Source organism: Rissa tridactyla, chromosome 8, assembly GCF_028500815.1.
Source record: "Rissa tridactyla isolate bRisTri1 chromosome 8, bRisTri1.patW.cur.20221130, whole genome shotgun sequence".
Lineage (NCBI taxonomy): Eukaryota > Metazoa > Chordata > Aves > Charadriiformes > Laridae > Rissa > Rissa tridactyla.
In genome coordinates, this window is record NC_071473.1 from 49,248,612 (window position 1) to 49,271,677 (window position 23,066).

General features: G+C 41.3%; 1 protein-coding gene across 2 annotated transcripts in view; it reads right to left on the reverse strand.

Moving 5' to 3' along the window:
- Positions 1–23,066, reverse strand: part of LRP8 (LDL receptor related protein 8) — a 189,385-nt gene that overhangs the window by 40,990 nt on the left and 125,329 nt on the right. For both annotated transcript variants that reach the window (XM_054211318.1, XM_054211317.1), the window contains exon 4: positions 3,040–3,168. In XM_054211318.1, coding sequence (XP_054067293.1) covers positions 3,040–3,168 — 129 coding nt within the window. The remainder of the gene's footprint in view (positions 1–3,039; positions 3,169–23,066) is intronic.

The following is a 23,066-nucleotide window of genomic DNA, read 5'->3' on the forward strand; positions in this document are numbered from 1 at the left end:
TAGGCTTAGTGAGGTTTATCAGATTTGGATAAAAGAGAGGATAGCTATCAATCCTCCACAAGCTCTCACAGTTTAAACGGCTGACACATTTGTTCTCATCCATGAGGAAAACACCTTAATTTGACGAGCAACTTCACTGAAAATGCTCCCACTACAGCCATTCAGCAGTGCCTCCTGTTTTTCTCACAGTGAATTATTTAATGCCTCTGAAAGGTGCTGAGTTGACAGATCCTAGGACTGAAAGCTTCTGATGTTTGCATCCACCCAGGAAGCTCCAAGTTTGTCTGTCAGTGCCCTTCTGCCTGGTCCCCTGGTCAAAGCTCGGCCCATCCCACATCCAGACCCAGCAGCGACCCCTTGGCAGAGACTGCCAATCTGCACCCATCAAGGTGGCAGCCTACATGGGGACAACACTCAACCATAAGGAACTAATGAAAGTGCACTAATTCATTTCACATGAGTTACCCAACAACCATCAAAAGATGGTAATTTGTCCTTGGATTAAATTTCCATTTTAAGAACCTGCATGTGCACTAAACCTGTGGAGGATAAGCAAGACTAGAGATGCTGAAACATCCAGAAGGGAAACAATCGTCTATTTCTAAATCCATTAATAGCATCATTATGCGGAAATTGTATGGCATTCAGAACATATTTACATTTATTTTGGTGGTTACCTAGAGCCTTGAAAAAAAGAAGTTCAAAGCAATTTCAGTAGATTTTTATTATAAATAAAAGACTCCATAAGACAACTCCTACTGGTCGAAGCAGCAGCAGCATTAAATTAGTGGAGGCAGCCTCCAGTGTAAAAATGGTTTTAACGTCACTAACTCTTATTGGGAAAAGAATAATTTTTCAGTAGCAGTTACAATTCTCTTCTGAACTTGTTCAGAATTCAAGCCTGCCATTCGAAGGAAATAAACGCATACGCTATACAGAGAACACCAAGAGTTTATAGAATCACAGAATGGTTTGAGTTGAAAGGGACTTCAAAGATCATCAAATAAAAGACTTTTGAAAACTGCCAAAATATCATTAGCTTAAATGACACAGGAGCAGAGGTTTAAGCACATAACCAACTTACCACATCATAGTAATTTATTACTTAGGAATTGTCCATGCACATGCACTTAATTCCACAAGAAATAGAAGGCAACGTAAAGCAATCTATGCCTTTTCCATGTGAGCCAACTCAACTGGAACTATGCTGTACAGGCTCAGCACAAGCACAATAACCGGTTACCATTACCTCTGGACCTCTGAGTCATGTACAATATGGAATGGAGATACTTTGAAAAACTTTTTGTCTAATCTGTAGTTAACTGACTTAGTGAGTCGCATTGAACCTTCATAACGAGCTTCGTACATAACAAACCTCACGCTGGGTTTCATCAGCAAGAGTGAGGCCATCAGGTTGAGGAAAGTGGTTATTCTCCTCCAGCTGGTACTTGTTAGGTCACATCTGAAATACTGTCTGAAATATGTCCTGCTTTGTGCCACCCTGACAGTACAGGAAAGGCATTTGCAACCTGGAGAGGGTCCAGTGGAAGTCCATCAAGATGGTTATGGTGCTGGAGCACATGATATACGAGGAGGGGCTGAGGGAAATGGGTTTGCTTAACCTGGAGAAGGTTAGAGGGAGATCTTAGTGCAATTTTCCAATGTCTAAAGGAGTGATACAGCAAAGCTGGAGGCCAATTCTTCTCAGAAGTGCACAGCAAAAGGAGAAGTAGCCATGGGCACGAGTTATGACAAGGAAAAAAGTAAAAAAGGACAAAGAAAAAAAATTTATGAGTGGCTAAACACTGGAACGGGTTGCTCAGACAGTAAGATCGGTGGTAGGATTTTGTTTGATAAAGCTGACTGCAAAGAAATAAATTTATCCACAGTGTTTTACTCAGAACCACAAAATGTTCACATAAACCATATTTCATTACACAACTTCAATGAAAAGATATAATGTGGATTATGAACTGGCCGGGTATTAGAGTCTAAAATTTGGTTTTCAAATGAAGAAACATCAATATGTGCTTGCATGTAATCATTCAGGCCTTTTATCAGTAATCTGAAAGTAAAAATAAGCAGAAATCAACACCAGAAATATTGATGGATGGGTGAATAACTACAGAGCATGAGATAGCGTCTTAATAGCCTGGGACCATTTGCACACGAAGAATTTAATAACACCAGAGTTATATAAGAACAGTATTAGAAAGGTGATTTTACGTTTGCACAGACTGGTAAGACTGATATTCCCTAAGTTCTGGTGGTCTGTATAAAAAGAAAGAAAATCAGCTGGGATACTGAAGGGAGCCACAAAAATGAGTCAAGCATTCATTCAAAAAAAAAATTTGACAACAAGAAGCATAAAGAACTAAATATGTTTAGTCTATCAAAAAGACAGTTTGAGAAATGGCTTGATTACACACAGTGTAGGAGTTTTCACAGAGGGAAAACGCTGTTAAAGAGCTCTTTCATTCAGCAGAGAAAGGCCTAATAAAAGGCAATGGCCATTTAGGGACTGAATTTAAAACAGTTACAGTAAATAGTATATCATTCTCTCTCTGTCCAGTGAAACCAACAAGCTATTAATGACGAAGTGTCCAGGCCTATCTATTATATTCCAGCAGAAGCTAACTTAAGCCTATAGGGCTATGCTCTGCAGGAGGAAGGACATGGCAGCAAGATGCTCACCACAGAGGAAGGTTTGAACGTTGTTATTTAAGTCTTCTCTGTATCATCTGGATATTAACCCCGATAATCATGTTCCAAACTGACTAAATATATTCTGCAACAGTAGTAAAAGAATACTTAATTCTGCACAGAGCTCACTTCATATTCTCCAGGCAGCTCCAACTGGAGAATCCTTCTTTCCTCTCTTTTTCCCAAATTCACTGCTTAGCATTGCAAATGTAGAGTGGATGAATTTGTTGGCAGGAAAAGTCATCCCTTTACATGCAATTTGTAATAGTCACTCTAGGACTTTTATAGTCCTAAAGGGAGATGTTGCATACATATTAAAGTATTAGTCTAACTCACCAGGAGTGCAACCAGCCTCATCAATACCACTTTCACAATCCTTCTGCCCATCACATCTCCAGGACGACGGGATACACTTGTTGCTTAAATCTCCGCAGCTAATTTTTTCAGCTGGACATACTTGCTTGGCTGGAAAAATAAAATAAAGAAAAAAACCTCAAGTTAAACATAATTCTAGACATTGCTAACATTGTTTGCGCTTTTAAAGTTACTTTTATTTTGTATGGCTCAATCCTGAGACATATTGTAATGAAATCCCAAGTCAACACTGATTTTGAGGTATGGCTGCTTACATGTTCTGTATGTGTTCCCCAAAAGAGATCACAACGCTTTTATATGAAAAAAATAAAAAAAAAAAGAGGGGGGTGCAAAAAAGTGCCACTGTTTATTTCAACAAAATCCCAGAAACTGAACTTTAAACTCAAAGGAATTAGGGGAGAGGAACAGAAGTCAGATTCGTATGCAAATTCTCCTACCTAGCATTTTCTTGCAGGCAGGCTCTCGTTTCTGGCCATCCCAGTGATGCCAAGTCGCAGCAAACTGTGCACAGGCCCTGTGGCTCTTTACGCACACTTGGGGCCTGGTGGCCCTTTCCCACCTTCTCCTTGCCATCTCACCTGTGCATGGGCTAGAAGTGCCCAGCTTTGTGCTGCCACTTTCCTCTCTGCAACATGCTGCTGCCTTTTGAATCAGGTCTCCTTGCACCGGCTTCCCCAGAAACAAGGACCCTCATGTCCTTCCAGCCTGTGCCTGACCCAGCCAATCCCTTCCAGGGACATAACTGTACAGGCATATGCAAATAAAACAAATACCATCCCTCAGTCTTATTCTGAAGCTTAATTCAATGACAATGAACTGGCAGAGTTGCTTGAATAGATCAACAGAGATTTCAACTAAGAACCTAGGGCTGGTTGAAGGACTGGCAGAAGGACGGGAATACTCAGCAATGCTCAGTACAGCAACAGCACGGCCTGTTTGCGACTGCCTCAAACCCCCATACACCACGCTTTTGCTATCATTAAAACACTAGCACCCTGCACACAGCAGCACTAGTACTGGACAAACTACTCTGAAAATACTACCCCAAACCAAGCCAGGAAATATGAATTGCCCAATTTTAGTATAAGGGTTTACTTACATGTTTGGTATTGCAAGGCATTTTCTAAATGTAATGATCTAGGCAAATTATGGTCAGTAAACTTGGTGAAAAAGCAGAAAGCACAAGCACAAACTCACACATATTAAAAATTAAAGGCAAGTATGATCTAAGACATGGAGACATGGGACGACCTGCAGAAGCAAAAACCCCAGTCAGTACGTGCAAGAATACGAAAAAAAAAATCTGCAAAATTTATCTGGAACCAAGTAAGCTGTGAAGCTCGTTCTCTTATAACTATTTTGCATTGCCAAAATTCCTTTTTTTTTTTTTCATACTAGTGTAAAGAGCAACAGATCTACATTTATTGTGACAAGGCTGATCAAATGCATAATGTTCCACGGTTTATACAATTGTTTAGTATTCTGGAATCATCATCCAGTTTCTCAGGATTTGCTTATTAAACAGACCAATTTATCTCTTAAAAAAACCCTGTATGTTTTCAAATAGTTCTTCCATTGGTATTAATGATGATAATGCTATATATGGCTGCAGGTCTACTGAAAAGGGAGAAACCCGAATTCTGAATTAAAACTTTCACATTACCCTGCCCTGGTAAAGGTATTTATGCAAAGTCAATCAGCTTCCCAAGTGCTGAGCAAAAGAGGATGAAAATTATACCTCTCCCTTTCCACCTGCACAAGAAGGCCAGAGCGGGGCATCTTACAGCCCCAAAGCGTCAATCAGCCACTTAGAAAGCAGAGCCATTTAATCCAAGGATTCCTTGGTCTTAGCACCTTGAAGTGCTCTAAGAAGCAGTTTCTAGAAGCTGTGGGCAACCAATATATCAAGACAAATTAGGTCCTGCCACAGACAGACAGTTAATAACGAACGTAATGAAGTTTTATGACCCTGAGGCAAGACAGCACTTTCGTTGAAATTTGCTCACTGCATACCTAAATAACATTTATGAATGTTGCACGATCTACAGAGTGGGGGGGTAAAAAGGGATCCTTACATAGGCTTTTTCAATATTTACCAGCCGGTCAGTAATAAAAATCACCTGACATTGGAAAGGGATCTGCCAGCCCAGATCGGTGCCCTGCCACAGGCCAGGACCCGTGTCCTGGATTTGCCGCTCAGCCCTGGTCTCTCTAAGCTGCTGGTTTATAATGCACGACTGCAGGGACGCTCGGCGGCGCTGAGCACTCGCGTCCTTCCACACAAGTCAGACAGCACGTCTGAAAACCGGGTCACTTGCCAACTGTGCAAAATGGTGTCACAACAAGGTGCTTGCCCTCGCCCTGGAGGAAGCTGGCATGCCTCACCGCAGCTGAGCCACTCCAGATATCATCCCAGAGCTGTACTCCAGGGTCCACCATCCTTAAACATGCCCAAATAATTCATGGATACAGAAGGAAAAACAAATTCGGTGACAGTTTATTGGCAACCAGCAGCCCCCTCAAACAAGAAAAAATGGAGCTAAAATATTCCATTTGGCCCAGAAGCACCCCAGCCCCTCAGCACAGAGGGCTTGCACCCCAAAAATGCTGCTTCTGCCAGCCTTACCCAGCCCTCACGTGCCTAGATGGCAATTCTGAGGAGAAGACAGCAACTTCTGGGAAGGAGACAGGGATGGCCACAGGCAGCACAGGAGGCCTGGGGAGGTGAGAGGGGAACAACGCCTGGCTGCTGGGAAGGGATCCCAACCCCAGCAGCAGGGCTGCCTTGTCTTCTGAGGGACCTGCCAAGCAGTGTCGGTGAAAACAGCTTTTTATCACAAATACCATACAGAGGGATAGCGTGGCTGGGGTCTCCAGCAGCTGCCTGGGCTTTGCATTCCTCCACCAAAGCCTCTAAAGCCTCTCAGCTCTGAGGTGCACCGCTCCATGGCCACCGAAACCCAGCTGCTCCCTCCCAAATGGCTTCACCACCACAGCCCTGCTGCTGAGGAGCTGATTCAGAGGACCAGGCAGATGGGGTTTGTTGCTGGGGCAAGGAGGTCTCTGCTCCCCCCACCCTGCACATGGCTGTTCGAGACAGAACACTCGCACCCTGCTGAGACCATCTTCTCCCCTCCATTCAATGCCAGGTTGGCCCCTGTGATGAGGTTTCCTTCTAGGCCACCCTGTGCTCTAACATGTTTTTACATGCTTAGAATACATAGGATAAAAATATATTTCCTCACTAGATTTACTACTCCAAATGGCTTTCCATGTTTTTGCACTTTGAAAGTTTGTCTCCTGTCTGCGTTGGTGCAGCACGTTCAAGAACAAGGAAAACTGGGAGACCAGAGAAAGTCTTGAAGACATTTGTTAATCAGGTTATTGGTCCACATCCCAAAAAATTGTTCTAGTTCTTCTTGCTGTGGTGATGGAAAGGAAAATTTGTTTTAATGCCAAGTAGGACCAGCTTTTTCATCCTTGTAGTAAAACTCCATTGAGAACTAAGTGGGTCAAGACAGGTGAGAACACTTTCCACACTCCTGATTTTGAAGGTGAGATATAATTATAAAATGGTATCATAACACACCGGGATCATTAACCAGCAAAAAGGTTATTTATTGGTATTATTAGTATAAAGTATTTGTTATTACTTTTGCTTGGCCGCTGTGTGCAGACAGTTAATAGCTCTGGGAAGCTGAAAGGTTTGGAAAGGTATGGACAGAATGTTCCTATTTACGGAAAAAAAATCTCTGTTATGTTAATCACCTTTCTGACAGAGTAATTACAGACATTTAAAAAATGTAAATCAAAGCTTGAAGTTGCAGGGAGGCAGCACCAGAAGCTGCCGTTGGTCACAATTCATCAAATCTCTGTGTTCCTGTGGTTTCTGCACCCAAGCAATCGTTGCATGATAGCCAACAACTTGTAAATCCTGGCAGATAACAGATAGGGGGATCTTGCATAAAACTCAAAGCAAAATTTTGATGAAAATACTTCTGCGTTATTTCAGCAAGTTGGGATTTTTTTCTCCCCACTCCCCAGAGATGCTTCCAGCAGTGCAAGTGAACTCAACATTGCTGTCCATGCTATGAAATGAGCTTTTAGCAATTGCAATCCAGACTTAACATTTCTGCACACTGCTTACACAAACCCAGGCCTCTTGGGCTGACGTGACCAAAATGTTTACTTCCTGCTTTCCTCTTCATCTACCCAGAAAGGAAAGGGTTAGTGCTGTACGTGATGGTGAGTGCTCTTACCCTGGTTATATTCAGGACCAATGCAAGTTATAGCAAGATCTGCCTTTTCAGAAAAGCACCATTAAACAACTTGGTTGAAATGTCAGACACATCAAGACCAATTTATCACAATGAACTGCAAATGCCAAGGATGGACAACAATGGTTTATTTATAAGGAGACAAGAGCAAAGAAGACAAGAAGGTTCCATTTACTCACTACCGCCAATGGCACATTCTTCTTTTTCTTTACAGGAGGCTACAAAGTCTTTCAGAGAACCATAGAGCCTAACTGGCGCCCCACTGTTTGCTTCCTCTTGTGCCACTGCTGTGCTTTTCAGGCTCCGGACATCATGTATATTCAAGAAAGCCCAAGAAAACAGAATTGATTTACTTTCAGAAGACCATTTGTCAGGTTCTCACCAAACAGGTACTCTAAGAGCATACACAAAATGTAATTAAGTGGCTTCTACTGGTGGGAAACCCACAAGACTTTTCATCAGCAGATTGAAAAGAACGCCCTTTGTGGAAATACATCATCTTACAGGTCTGAACAGTCTCTCTATATTTGCTGAAATAACTCCCCATCCTCTCCAGACTGCCCCCCCGTGTTTTTCCCAGGTTCTACAGAAGAAAAATCCCAACCCAAAATTTCATTCTGCAACAGAGAAAATACCACACTAAAATGGTTTAATTCATTTCTGACATGCCAATAAATTGTTCCTGGAAGACTTCCACTACCACCTTTATCATGAAACTTAATATTCCTACCTCCCTCTTTCCTCCAGCAATGATTTATTTTTAAAGGAATGGTTTTTAACAAGGACGTCCCCTCCTCAAATACGGCCCTTAAATCTTTTGTCATTGCTGGCAGTCCTATCTCAGAGATGTACGAAGAACAAAATAAATGTTCATACCTGCCCATGTACACGACAGTACTAGTATGTTTCCAACCAAAACAAGCACAATTGTTAAACAAGCAACTGTTCAGAAGAGAGGAAGGGAGCTGGCAGGTAGAGATTGCTTAGGGAAATTCAGAACTCAGCATTCCCAGTTCCTGGAGATTTGTGATTCAGAAAAACATCTCAGTCAGAAGTCTGCATATATAGTTGGTTTTTTTATGTATATGTGTATATGTATATGGAGAGAGATATATGAATGTATACACCAGTCTACACTCACTATTGACCTACATCTGATACTTTCCCATTGAAGTATTTAGGGGAGCATAAAAAAAAATTTCAAAGTCCATCTTGTGACTTAAAATGACTATCACAGCTAAAGGTGTGTCTGCACTGGCATTTTTCTTCCCTTGCCTCTTTTCTCACCTCACCGTGGGTCCTAGGAACACTGACTTCTACCCTATTCACCCACTAGTTCACTCCGTAGCTCAGGACGGGTTGCTGTTGCCTTAGTTTACTTCACTTAACCCTGCAAGACAACAGATTTTCTGCTAAAGAGCATTATGTAATCATATTTGTTATCTTTAGTTAATCCCCCTTATCTCCCCCTTGTGCCAAACCAAACAATACCAAACGAGAGCCTCATTTACAGTGAGAAGTGTTTGCGCGAGGCCAGCAACATCCATGGTAGATGCATCTCCGGAACTTCTTTGGCATTAGCGTACAAAGCACAGACAGTGTGACTGCACAGGAACTCCCCTGAGCCCACAGCTTTGCTGGGTGCCTGCATCTGGATTTATGTGTTAGCAATACACAAAGACAGAACATGTTATATGGGGAATGTTAATCAAAGAATTCTTTGCGAAAAGGTCAGGATTCTGCAGTGAACTTCCCCTTGTGTCACGTAAAGCAACATGGTGCGAGCACCAGCCTGCTGAGATAGCAAGCTTTACGTGGACTTGCAAATTCTACTAAAGCCAGCGCCAAGTGCATCCAGCAGCAGTATTCGGGTTGCTCGTCATCTGTATTATGCATACGCTTGAGATCACTGAGAAAAAGGCAACTTTACGTTTCTAGTTGAAACCAGCCCAGGCCAAAATGAATGTGATGATTAGTGGCTTAGGTGAGTTAAGATTACAGCACGCAGAGATGTGGAATGAGACGCAGCCACCACCACAATTGATGCCTTTGTTGGCAGAGGAGGCACAGAAGCTGAGCCATCCATCTGCTAGCACGGGATGGTCTGTCCAGGTCAGAATTGGGGCATGCTGACAACACCGATTCCCAGGACCTGGGAGCTCGGACTGCTGCTACCTGACTCAACATTTTTGAGTATGTAAGTACACACTTATGTGTATTGATCTTTGTGGGAGCATGTAAAGGCAGAGAAATAGTGAAAATCTATTATTTTTGCACAGAAGGATAATTAATTTATGGTCATTATGTTTAAACATTGAACGTTAATTACTATAAGCAATTCAAAAGACAGATCAGGAAAAGGTACTAAGAAAACTGAACTATAAAGGTCAAGAAATCATATCATAAACAGCATAAACAGTTGATACAACTGATAAAAGTTAGACTCTGTGGTGTGATTTGTTTGATGATGACTTATGTTCAGAAGTTCCCAGGGGAATGGAAAAGGATTTACACAGATTTAACTCCATTGCACTGCATAGTACAGCCCTTAGTAAATCCATTCTTGTGTACTTGTAAGAAAGGCTTCTTTACAACAGCATGGGTTAGGACTCTTGGACGAGTCTCCAACTCCTCTACCTAGAAACTGAAGGGAGAAAATAAGCTTAGTGTACAAAGGGTTCAGCACATCCAAAATAGACAGCATGTACCTTGCTTTTGTGCAGATTGTCACATTGGTGATTATCACCTCTGAGATCAGAGAGAAATAATCAGGAATTCAAAATCCCAGGATTAATCCTAATTACTGAAATACAGACTCACTGTCAGAATAAAAGTGAGGTAGCTTTTATAGGAAAAGCATGTTTCAAACACAGACACTACAAACAACATCCATAAAGAAAATTATTCTCGGGGGTAGTGCCAATAGTTTTAATAGGTAATACAAACTGTATTTGAGGACAGTGTAAAGAGGTAAGTTAGTTCTACAGTAGACTAAAAAGACAAACGGCATCAGGTTTTACAGTAACAAGCACCTAAGCTTCATGTCCCACAACTTGAGTCACCTGTGTGGGTCAGGAAGGGATTCTTTAACCCAAGTTCAGAGCTGTCCTGGCACACTCACAGTTTGTTTTTAAGCCTTTCCCAGAATACTGAATATTGAGCACAGCTCGAGATATTATGCTGGACAGAAAGGATTCTTGGCCTTCCAGCACATTATTTTCCTTAGATTCCTGATTGCTATGTCTTACTCACCCACTTTAAAAAATCAAAACTACCACCAAACTTGGATAAGAAAAGCATTTCCTTCCCTCAGTCAGACTGGCATGACTTCAGCTGATTTTGTCTTTCTGTAAACATAGCAAATGCTCACTTGCTGCAATCATCTGAGCACGTCTCACCTAATTAAATTCATAGCTTTGCAAGATACTGTTTTGATGGCACTTTGTTCTCTACCTGTTATGCCCAACAGGCCCTGCTGCTGAGAACTGAAGTCCTTTAAGTCAAGTCACTTGGTTCATTTTGGGTAAATCCAAGTCAATGTTAATGGTCCATAGTAAACAGGAGGTCAAATGGGATGGTATCACAATTGTCCTTGGCCTCAAACTATAGGAAACTTGCGATACTTTTCAGTAGGAGTCAGGAAGCTTTTAAGTTGTTTTTAACCTGTCCTCATGGTCATACTTTCTAAAGTTTCAGAACTTAAAAACTAAGATCAGATGACAACAGTCAGGATATAGTTGTTGAGCTTCATTAAATTTATTTTTTTTATTTGTTTTAACTATCTAGCACTTGTAAAATGACAGTGGTATCTGGACAATACACAGTGACATTCCCCCAGTGTCAAGTCTGGTTGAGACAGAGAGACCAGTTTCGAAGAGATCACGACAGGTTTTAAAGTGTGAGAAAGATTTACATGGTACAATAAGGGTTTTCTGTTCCCATACAAACCACATTTCACTACCTGCTATTACACACATGACAATTCAAGAAAATACTGTAAAGGCTCATACCCTTCAGCAGCTTTTATGCCCAAACAACTTGTTACAAAAGTTCCCTTCCCAGGGGACACTTAACACCCCCGCACGGAGGGTTAGCAATTCTTCAACAAGGTCAGTCCTCGGACTGTCTTGGCCTTTGTAATCTACCTAGCTCATCCAGCTCAGCTTCTTATGATCAGTTGTACTTAGATGTCTCTTAGATGTTAGTTAGATGTCTCTAAGCATTGATTTGGTCAGAGATGCATGAATCCTTTAATAAACTTGAATGAGACATAACATAACCCAACCTTGGTATTCCAATCCTCACTATCATTTTATATAGATTCTGGACAACAGTAACATACAAAACAACTATGACCATCACCTACTTGTGGCATGATGGTACTAGAAGGTGTTGATCCTGTTACAGAGATGAGCATGAAGGGTAGGACTCCACGTGGCAAGACAGAAAAGGTATACAACAGAAACAAGGTTGGTGTAGTCCAACTCCATCCGAGTAAAACCTTGTTATACTGAGTGTAGCTATGTGAGATACCGTGAACCACGTGCCATCTCCAAACCCTACAGAGTTTTACATCTTTCCTGACGCCACAGCCGTATGGTCACTAGGAATGTTTACTCAGATTAATGCTGAGAAGAAAGTAACACAGCCCTGTAATGACAGGCCAGTGCCTAGCTTAGTCACTATGAAGCACAGCCCTCATTGTTCTGGGGACCAAAAAGGGGATTTCGACAAACTGAAGTCCGATGCCATCTGCCAACTTTTCCCTCTACTTCTACCAACTTTGGCCCTTTGCATTGTCTTCCCTACGGATGAGACAAATCCATGATTTACCCTGGACTTAAAATGTACAAGTGTCCAAGCATTCATGGAAAAATCCTGGCCCAAGAAATTTGCTGCTGACTTCAACTGAATCAGAAATCAAGTCATAGATCACGTTGAGAATTTGCCAACAATTGGCCCAGCAACTGCTCCATCCTAGCCAGTATCCTGAAGGCCAACCTTAAATATGGACACCAATGAAAATATATCCTTGCCAGTTGCGCCATTTACTTCTTATATTAAGTCACAAAATTATATTACTGCTACAGTGATTTTTAAGAGAATAGCTATACAGAAGATTTAGTTTTGTACTTTTATCAGCAGCAGACATAAGGTAGACTAGCCCTTTTAAACTCAAGAGGGATAAAACCTTAACTTATATCTGCTTACAGAAGAGTTCAAAGTACTCATTTAAATAAGCACAAAAGTAGCCTCTGTTGGTATTTGTGGGTAAAAAAAGTGCAATGTCAGAGACTTCAAACAGGCTGGTGCTACAAATGCCACTGAAGTCCATCATGGAGCCACACAGGAGGAAAAGGCATGGAGTCAGAGTGGCGGGACGCTTCACCCTGCCACCTTGAAACCCCAACATGGTCCCTTCCTGTGAAACCACCAGACCTTTTTTGCCCTTCTCTCTGCTCCCCTCCTAAGCCAGGGCAGAACTTGTCTTCAAGAGAAGCTGTGACTCTAGGACACGATTCTGGCTACTGAAAACCTCAGTTTCCATGTTAAGAGTCCTTCAGATCATTTTGCACAACTATAAATTTTTTCTTCACTGATGAGCATGTCTGATCTCAGGGATCATGCCTTTAGCTTGGCATGGGGAGAAGATGTTAGTCATAAACACAGGCAAAAACTTAGACATCAAAGTAAGAAACAAGAACAGTTAAAAAAGAACCTGGTTTTGGTGTACCTAAAGCAGCAATGTGCAATGCTGATCTCAAACTGACAGTTGACTTTGTCAGTTAGTGAATACATAGGCCCGTTAGCAAAACCCAAGACTCAATTTTCTTTAGAGATCGTTTTCTAATAGCAAAGCTATTAAATATTCCCTTTTCTGAGAGGCATTTTTCATGCTCAATCAAAAGCGAAGATTAAAAAAACCCAATAAAGTAATGGCTTTGTTTAAGGTCAGCTAAAATATTCCCCTTTTTTCTATCCTGAACATAACATCTTCTTTAAATTCTATTGTTTTTAGAGCTAGTTTGAAAGTGAGTGATGTACAACATTGTTCTGTCAACCACCCCATCCCACCACTGTCTACATCAATAATTACCCTGTCAGTCTGTGCACACATTGCCAGTTGCAGTGCTGTTCAGCCTGCCCTCCTTTTTGCAATAAGAGTAATGGGTGAGGTCAGGAAAAAAAAAAAAAAAAAAAAAGAAAGAGGGGGGAATAAAAGGAATTTGCATTTTCTATAGCCCAGAAACCAAACTGAACTCCAATCTTTGGCAAGGTTGTCAGCTGAGCTCTGCTCCTCAACATAGATCCGCCACCTCTGCTTATATCCAGGGGTACCTACTGTGAAAACCTATGTCTGGCTGCGGAGAGACTTTAAAAATCTATCATGACCCACTGGTGTTCCCCCATGATTAGTGATGCATGATGCTTCCAAGGCAATTCTGATTCAGGCAAGTCTTCAGAGAATAAAACACTCAAAGGTAACAGCTGACCCATCACAGACTGGTAGCAATGGAGCTGGGAACCAGCAAAGTTCAAACACAGACACACTATGGGAAGAAAGGAGAGTGTCAAGGAAGAAATGAGAGTCAGGAGGTTAAGGCGGCACAAGCTAGGTATGAATGGAAGTCAGCTAATCAACCCTGAGAAATGCAACTTTCGAAAGGAAAGCTTGTTCTCTGCCCTAGACCAGTGATTTTGAAGCCTTGCGGGCAAATAGATCTTTGAACAACTTTCAAACTTTCTCACGCAGCCACACAGCTGACAAATTGATGCATTTCGCTGCTGAATACAGCTCTCGGGGCCTACGATGGCCTTGCTCAGCAAAGGTGCACAGCTGGGCAACAACTCCCTTAGCCCTCCTCCACCGAAGTGTGACTTATTACTAGTCTTTTGTCATCTAGTCAGGTACCAGCCTGGCTGCGTCAGCTGTGTGCCTGATTCCCATTACCTGGCCATCCCATGGGCACACCAGACCCCACTCTCAAGCCTTGACTTACGAAGCCTATCCCTCATGGCCTGACCTAGCAAAGACCACGGAAAGAGCTGTTCTCGACTCAAACACAGTAATAACTATATTCTCCCAATCTGTAGTGATACAGTAATGCTTCTTTCTTTATTCCTAGGCTTTTGGTCTGAATACGTTGCAGCTTTATTAACATCAACTTTCTTCACTAAAGATTCAGTGATAAAATACTCCAGATTGCAGCACACAATAAATCAATCATACCTCACCATGCGATTTGTAACTCAGCAGTTTGAAAGCATCTGGGAACAACTTTTGCACAGATACTTTTAGACAAGAGACACGTTTACTTTTTATTGAATCAAACGTTATTTGACTGGTTTTGGTTTACAGATACAAATGACGGAGAGTTTTCTCGACTGTCTTAAAATCTGTGGCACCATGACCCTGAACTGTTAAAAACTGACTTCCAAAAAGAATTCATTCTTTTCACTAGCAATAGTTTTGCTTAGTACAAACCTACCAGCCACAACCACCTTGCTCACTTGTTAAATTCTTACACAAGCAGTTCAGCACAGCACCAGGACCTATTTATGCATAACAGAGTGTTCCATTCCTATTACAGCAAATCCAGAAACAAGTTCCAGAAGGTGGCTTATTTCATACAGATTCTGGTACATTTAAGCTCTCGCCTTCTCCACTGCTTATGAAGCAAATTAATGCTCAAAATTAGGTTTTTAAGCACATTTAAAAACCAGTTCGCCAGACTATATCACATAATTAACGAAAATCAGTTACCCAATGTCAGTCTGAACTTGAAGATAAAAAAAAAAAATATCTCATTTTGTAAGTACTGAAAGCAATTACAAAAATCACTTAAGTTAGAGAAATGCCTCTGTGAAGGTGGCTCTGTTTTACAGGGCCAGCACACAGACTGGAGTTGAGAGTACTAAACAGATTAAAGCAAACAACCAGAACGATACTGGGATGAACCCACTGGCCAGCTACCTTGGTAAAAGGGGTGTTGTGGGAACAAAAGATATGAAAAAAACCCTGTAATGATCCTCACAGTAAGTGCCCATTTAGCAATCACAGAAGCCAAGAAATATGTGGGGACAACTTCTATCTCCAAGGCAATAGGAGAGTACTTGGCCTGTAAACTGAGATGTAAAATAATACATATATATAAACTGGCAGATAACAGATATGTATACTCTATTACATAAATTTTTCTGTGGCAGTTCCTTTTTCTTGCTATTATCACTTAAGCAATAACTAGGAAATTATCAGATATTCTAGCACTATCCTGAAGATAAGCATAGTTTGATATCTGATGAACTCCTAATGAATATACTGTTAATTGCATAACCTTCCTTCAGTACAGTAACTTTTCTGTTCATCAAGGGCATGGATTAAACAGCTTCTCTGCTTTAGAGCATCCTTGTAATTAATAATATATTCTTCCCACTTCTAAATATAACCTATAACGAGATGCTTTAGAGATTCCAAGCTGCACCTTTCACTAAGTACTTTTGATCAGAAGAAAATGAGCCAGAGTTTGTTCAGACAAGAGAGCCTGCTCTAACTGTGACTGTCAGCTTCCCTGCGGGCCCAATCCTGAGAGGCAGCAAGCCTACTTCAAGCAGGTCACGGCAGCAAAACCTGCCAATGGCAGAAAACGCCGCCTTCTACCTCAAATACAGTGTCTTGTTATCTCTGGGGATATCCTGTGCAGATCAGAGATGAAAAAAAGTATATATCGATATATTAGTATAGACATAAGACAGTATACATACATATATATCAGATAACTTCTCCTCAGTGAAAAATAATTAACTCCATGAAAACTGTGCCACCAATCTGCCTATCAGGCAGTACACTAATAAACTGTGCAAAATCTCACCAACTATGTTTTCCATACACATGACATGTCCCCTCCTCTCAAGAGGTTTCTCCTGGTTTCCATTTGTTGAGGAAAGACATATCTCCAAGGATCACAGAACAGAAAAAAGGTTTCTTGATTACTACGACTGTCTTTGGAGATCTACAAATGATGATCCATGGCTGGGGAGGAGGAAGGTGAGTGGCGCTCCCCTACCCATGAACAAACTATTTTCCCTTAGCCAAACAAGGCTATTTTTGCCCTGAAAATTCCTTCCCCGTCATCTGGATACCCAACTAGATCCCGGATGGAGTACCTCCTGGTGTCGGAGCTCACTGCAGCTTGCAGCAGCTGGGCCAAATGTCTTTACCTATAAACTGTGCAGGTTCACCAACATCTGCTTGCACCGGCTGAGACAACTTCCCATATTTAAAAGCTACAGGACCATTAAATCAGCTGAATGTTTGCACAGCAAAAGGCTGTCATTTCTGCATCAACATCCCATTTAAATGACAGCATATCTTTAAGACAGGTATCTATTTTGATGTAAAGACTTCAATCAGTAAACATTTCTGAACAAGTGAGTCCATTTGTTTATTTACCACTTCTGTTAAGAGCTGTATCTTATCTCTATTTTTAGTCCTTATCTCTAGTTCTCTTATCTAGTTTCGGATTTTGTTTGCTGGATCAAATTATGCTGTTTCTTGCTAAGCTAAAGAAACAACTGTGTGATGAAACCTCTTCTCTGACAGGTGTAAATTGATAAAGGCAACTCTCAACCCTCTCCAATAAATCAAATACCCTTCTAGTAAGGCGTATTTTCCAACTCTATAATCATGTGTGCCTTGTAAGATTGTTCACAACCCCTTGTCTAATAACCTTTCTAATTTATAGCAGCTACCCATGTCTCTTACCACCTCAGTCACCTATTCAATTTGTTTAACATGGCTTCTAATAATTTTGTAAACTACATTTTTATAACCTTTACGCTTAAGTCAAATCATGTATCACAAAATACACACAGTAGCTCATTAACACCCACAGTATGCTATTAACAAGGCGACGATTCAATCAACAAAGTGAAAGTGAGACAACTCCTGTTTTCCCTAACACATTGACACAATTTTAATTTATTTTCTTTTTTAATCTTGATGTATTATATTCCATTATCAGCCTTTCTATAGTTTTGTCTATACTCTAGATAGAGATCATGCTAATAACAGCATGATCAGCACATACAGCTCGTGGAGCTGCACTGTGTATTGCTGCAGCAGTTGGGAACTCAAGTCTTGGACTGCCGACCTCCTACAGCAGGTTCTGTGCAGGGCTCTGTTTAACCTTTTCAACTACCATGAAAATACCAGCTTGTACTAACTTACTGAAACTTCCACCAATGTTCCAACATCTGTTAAAAAAAATAGTAATAAAAGTTTTTTAAAAAAATAAAAATCAAAATACAGATCAGAAAACTCGCTGGCTGGTTTCTTTTCAATAAGTTTGCCAGTACTTCTGTTTTAAAAACACAAAACTTAAATAGCTGCTGTTTAGTAGCTATTGTTTGTTGTTAATGCTATAGCATGTTGTTAAATTTGCAAATGTGTCATTTTCCTCCTCTTTCTGAACAGATGTTAGAAATATTCTTAGTATTTTCTCATTTTTTGCCACTGCGGCTTACTGTTTCACTCTCATTGACCAGTATCACACTATATATGGATTTGCTTTTCATCCAGCTAAAGAATTCCTTACAATCCATAATATGTCTGGCCATAAACTTTTCATTCATACTTCTGTCTTTCCTTACTTATTCAATGTCTTTATTATCTAACTACCCCGTGTACCTAGACTGTAATTGCTTCAACTTTCAATATTATAGGTTCTTACACTGATTTCCTATGGAAACAAAGGTTCCGTATATAAATAAAAAACCCCAATCTATTTATCTGCCCTCACAAATTCTAAGTGCAGTGGCCAAATCAAAGAAAATAAAAGATAAAATAAAAAGATAAGAGGTCTCAAGGACAGTTCCTATAAGGTCAGTGAAAACACCTGACTGGGCAGAATACCCTGACAGAACGAAAGGCTGCCATATAAACTCAACCGATATTGGAAGACAAATAATCCACGCAGGAGGGAACTGAGGAAAGCTTTTAATTGGAATTCTTACCCTCTTACGCACCAAAAGGTCAACCAAGCCAGGACATAAACGAATAGGGAGGGGGGTGAGAGAAAAATCAAACTTCACTAGTTCTGGTGCATCGGAAGCTATTTGCTAACCCAGTGACTGGTTTGTTGTTTTTTATTTGCCAGAATCTGACCCACATAGCAAGGGCAGGGAAAGCTCACAGAAATACAGTAGAACGCACTAGTTCTTAAGGGCTGGTACATGGCTTTTTAACTTTTTCGGTAGGAAGACTTCGTTCTGTAACTAAAAGAGTTAAAATAGATCTCCGAAACAAGGTTTTGTCACCTGTATAGTACGATTGCATTTGGTCTAGATAAGGTAATTTTTATGACTTTCAAGTTGAAAGTACACCTCATTTCCTATGCAGGTCAGCTATAATTTCTTATGCAGCCACCTAAGACTTGAGGGAGTCTGATGTCAGAACTTTAAATAACTTGCACTCGCAGTGCCTGACCTTTCCAAAACACCTCTGACAATGAGACAGAACTGTCTTTATGTAGGTTTTTCCACCTGCCAACAGCAGGAGAGAAGACACATGGAGGTCAATGGGAAAGGGTCTAGCAGACTGTAAGAGCTTTGCTGTAAGAGTCAAAGCACCTGCCCAAGCCCCGCTTCACACTAAGCCATGAGTAGCAAGAAGCCACCATCCCTGTCTAACATCAGGGACATGGGATGGCTGGCAAGCACACGTGCACCTTCCATTAATCATTCTACGCCTTGCAGAAAGGTCAGCTATGCCGCTGTGAGTCGGCTTCTCTGCAGTGTGGGCATCTGTGCTATCTTCCCTGAGGAAAACAGATGCCAGTCTGCTAATCTGCTTTCAGAAGAGGGGAAGGATAGCATGGCAGAGATTTTGATCCGTGTCACAATTACAGTCTAGTCCTGCAGCACCACACACTTCTGATGATCCCAGGCTGGAGTTAATAACAAAGGCTGAGCTGAACCAATGTAACATTCAAAACGTAAATGGAAGAGTCTCTTACATTTCCCCTAAAAAGCAACTGGAAGTATGAAAAGTGTCTGAATGCATAAAGAAGTCTTCATCCTGTCGGGTTAAAAAAAGCCCCACAAAACAAACCAAACAAGAGTAACCACGTGAAATCAGCAAAATCAAATACCCATTTCTTACTGTTCGAAACAACCCCGATATCCTGATTGACTATGAGCGGAGAAGTGTGCTTGTAACAATGTTTAAGTGTATTCATTGATTACCTCAGCCTTTTCAATAAAGGTAACACCACGAGGCCCTCCAAAAGACTAAAATGAGCCTACAAATTGCCCCAGCATCCAGATTGCAGCACTATTTTGAAATAGTTCCTAGTTTTAAGGAACCAGGGTATGGAGAAAATTGACTGCAAATTCTGTGATCATATTCAAGACGACGATATAACACGCTCTTGTTGACTTTTAATCAACAGAACAACCTGACTTGCTCTGTCCAATCTCTCTGCTGTCTAGGTCCAGTTCATAATATGGTTTTAGCTGACAGCACCTACACACTACACGATGTGCAGGAGCTCCAGGCATAGCAAATGTTTCTTAGAAGACACACTCGTGCATCCATGTATTGGCATGTCTTACCCATGGTTACCATAACTGTGCATTGAATCATCACGCTGGAGGACTGCATGCTGCAGTTCCTCCTTCTTCTCCTCCTCTCAAACCTCTCCATTTTCTTGATCCAGTCAGGTTTGATCTCTAAATATCCCTGGGGTTTGGGAAAGTGGTGAAGTAATTACAGTACAGTGGAACTAAGTCAGCACATGTGCAGGTTTGAACTATCAAAATTTTTCCTTTGACTCAGTAGGAGAGAAAATGTGTCTTGAAAGCCAGAAACATCAGCCCTAGTTCTCATAATATTTGATGAGCAGAGAGGGATGTATTCACTCCTTCTGGGACATATGTTACACAACAGCTCCCAGTGGCAGCTGCTTTACACTCTTTGGAAAAAACCTGCTTCTTCCAAGCCAGAACCACAGGAGATGAATGAAAAAAAAAATCCAAGTGAAGGAGAAGAATATGCAGAATTGTTGTTAGGCTATGAAAAGGTAAGAACTGATCCCACAACTATGAAGTTCCTGATTTTACATAATCATTGAACACACTTTTCTCAGGAACCCTAATCCCAGACACTTTTTTATTTCTTTTACACAGTTTTAGAGATGTCTCCTCCATTTATTCTGTATAACAGGGATTACTTTTTTTATTTATTTTCAATTGGCCTTTTCTAAACATCATTCTATAGCTTCAAGCTATTTCCCTTTGAAATGTTTTCACAGTGGTCGTTTCCCTGGTATTGAGAAATCACCATGACTAAATCCTCATAGCTTCTTAGATATATGCCAAAAGAAAAGGACTTTGATTTATGTTACTAAATGCAGTCACATTACAGACTGTCTCCTGACGGTCCTGAAGCCAACCTTTAAAACCAGTATTTTATACCATAGGATGAAAATATCATGGGCTCCCATCTCATAAAGAAAACAGCCACACACATGGAAATTCCTTGCTCACTCATCCGTGGAAAGAAACTGTAATGCGGAACTTCGACATACGCGTGTATAGAAGTTGGTATGCATAAGCACAGTGCAATGGCCACTATAAGATAAACAGAAACTCCTTCATACTAGGACTCAAACTGTGCTCAGAGTTCAGGCCACTAGCAATTGGAGGCCACCAACAGTTTAGATTCTGTTTTTCATTGCAAGTATCGTTTAAAAGGATAATTCTGCATTTCAAATAGAACAACGTGTAATGTTTGCACCAGCAGAGTCTGGCAATGAAAGGAAGGAAAAAGAAGAACAATCAAAATTCTGCTTTTTCTCCATAATCCTGACATACAATACTGCTTAAATATTTCTCCTTAAACCTTCACAACCAAGATTACTGACTCATGAAAAGTAACAAGGAATAGGTCAAAACACACTGAACAATGGAGTGTGACTGGTACCGAGGCAATGTCATACTGCTATTCTGCAATGATGGGCTGACTTCTAGAAACCCCAAAACTCCATGCTCCCAGTCCAACAGCAGCTGGAAGTTGCAATAGTGACCTTTAAATTTCAGGAAAATAAAGTCCAGCTACAGCATAACAGCAAGATGCAAAATCTGAGAGCACATATGGAAGGGATGCTCTGTGCCTGAAGGCTACACAGATTCAAAACTCCCCCCCCTTTTTTTTTTATTTTAAACTTTCACACAGATGATTTTGAAGAAGTTGCTTATGATCAGTTTTTGTCAGAGCCTGTGCACCTCACTGCCCTCACTAAACTACTGATGCATGTGCACATGATATTAAAGCATGGACATGGCCAGATGCCCCCCTTCCCACTAGCACTAGAAAAGTAAAGTCTGCAAAAGAAATTGCTTCTTCAAAGCCATTAATTTAGGGCATTCAGCTTAGAAGAAACTGCCTACACTGTCAAGCACCCAAAATAGGTGCATTTAAAAATTGGTAATCTTTTTCAAAAGTTTCAGCCCAGAGCCTGTAGAGATTTCCTTGTGCAATTCTAAACATTGCGGCTTGACTCCTTGCCTTCACTTCTTAGAAAATGGTAACTTAAGAAAATATCTTACTAAAGAGGTGTGGAAAAAAATTTAAGTAAAGGATTGAGAAAGAGCAACATTCAACTTAAAATGTCCCCATGTCTTCAACTTTTACTCAGTTAATAAAAAATACCTGGCAAGAAATTAGACCAAGAAGAGTATCATGATTAAGAACTTCTAATCCCGTGGTAATATCCAACTACAATTCATAGCCCTGTTATCAGCTGGTGCCTATCAAAGAGGAATATAATCAACAGACTTACTCCAACCACCTAGAAAGATACAGCAGTACCCCTGCAAGCAGCTTTGACAAAATCACCCCACTGTTTTTGCAGATGCTGACACTTTTAACTAATTCACTCACCTACGGTGGCGGCTGGTCACAAGTGGTGTCCCTCAGGGCTCAGTGTTGGGACCATTTCTGTTTAACATCTTTATTGATGACCTTGATAAAGGACATAGAGTGTACCATCAGCAAGTTTGCAGGTGACACGAAGCTAAGCGGGAGTGTTGATCTACATGAGGATACGGAGGCTCTACAGAGAGACTTGGATAGATTGGACCAATGGGCCAATGCTAATGGAATGTGCTTCAACAAGGCCAAGTGCTGGGTCCTGCACTTGGGCCACAACAACCCCATGCAGCGCTACAGGCTTGGGGAAGTGTGGCTGGAGAGCTGCCCGGCAGAAAAGGACCTGGGGGTTCTAATCGACAAGCGGCTGAACATGAGCCAGCAGCGTGCCCAGGTGGCCAAGAGGGTCAATGCCATCCTGGCTTGTATTAGAAATAGTGTGACCAGCAGAAGTAGGGAGGTGACTGTTCCCCTGTACTCAGCACTGGTGAGGCCACACCTTGAGTATCGTGTCCAGTTTTGGGCACCTCAATATGACAGAGATATCGAGGTGCTGGAGCGAGTGCAGAGGAGGGCAACGAAGCTGGTGAAGGGCCTGGCAAATAAATCTGATGAGGAGCGATTGAAGGAGCTGGGACTGTTTAGTTTGAGGAAGAGGAGGCTGAGGGGAGACCTCATCACTCTCTACAATGTCCTTTCAAGTAGTTGTAGAGAGGTTGGTGCTGGTCTCTTCTCACAGGTAATTAGTGACAGAACAAGAGGGAATGGGTTCAAGCTGCAGC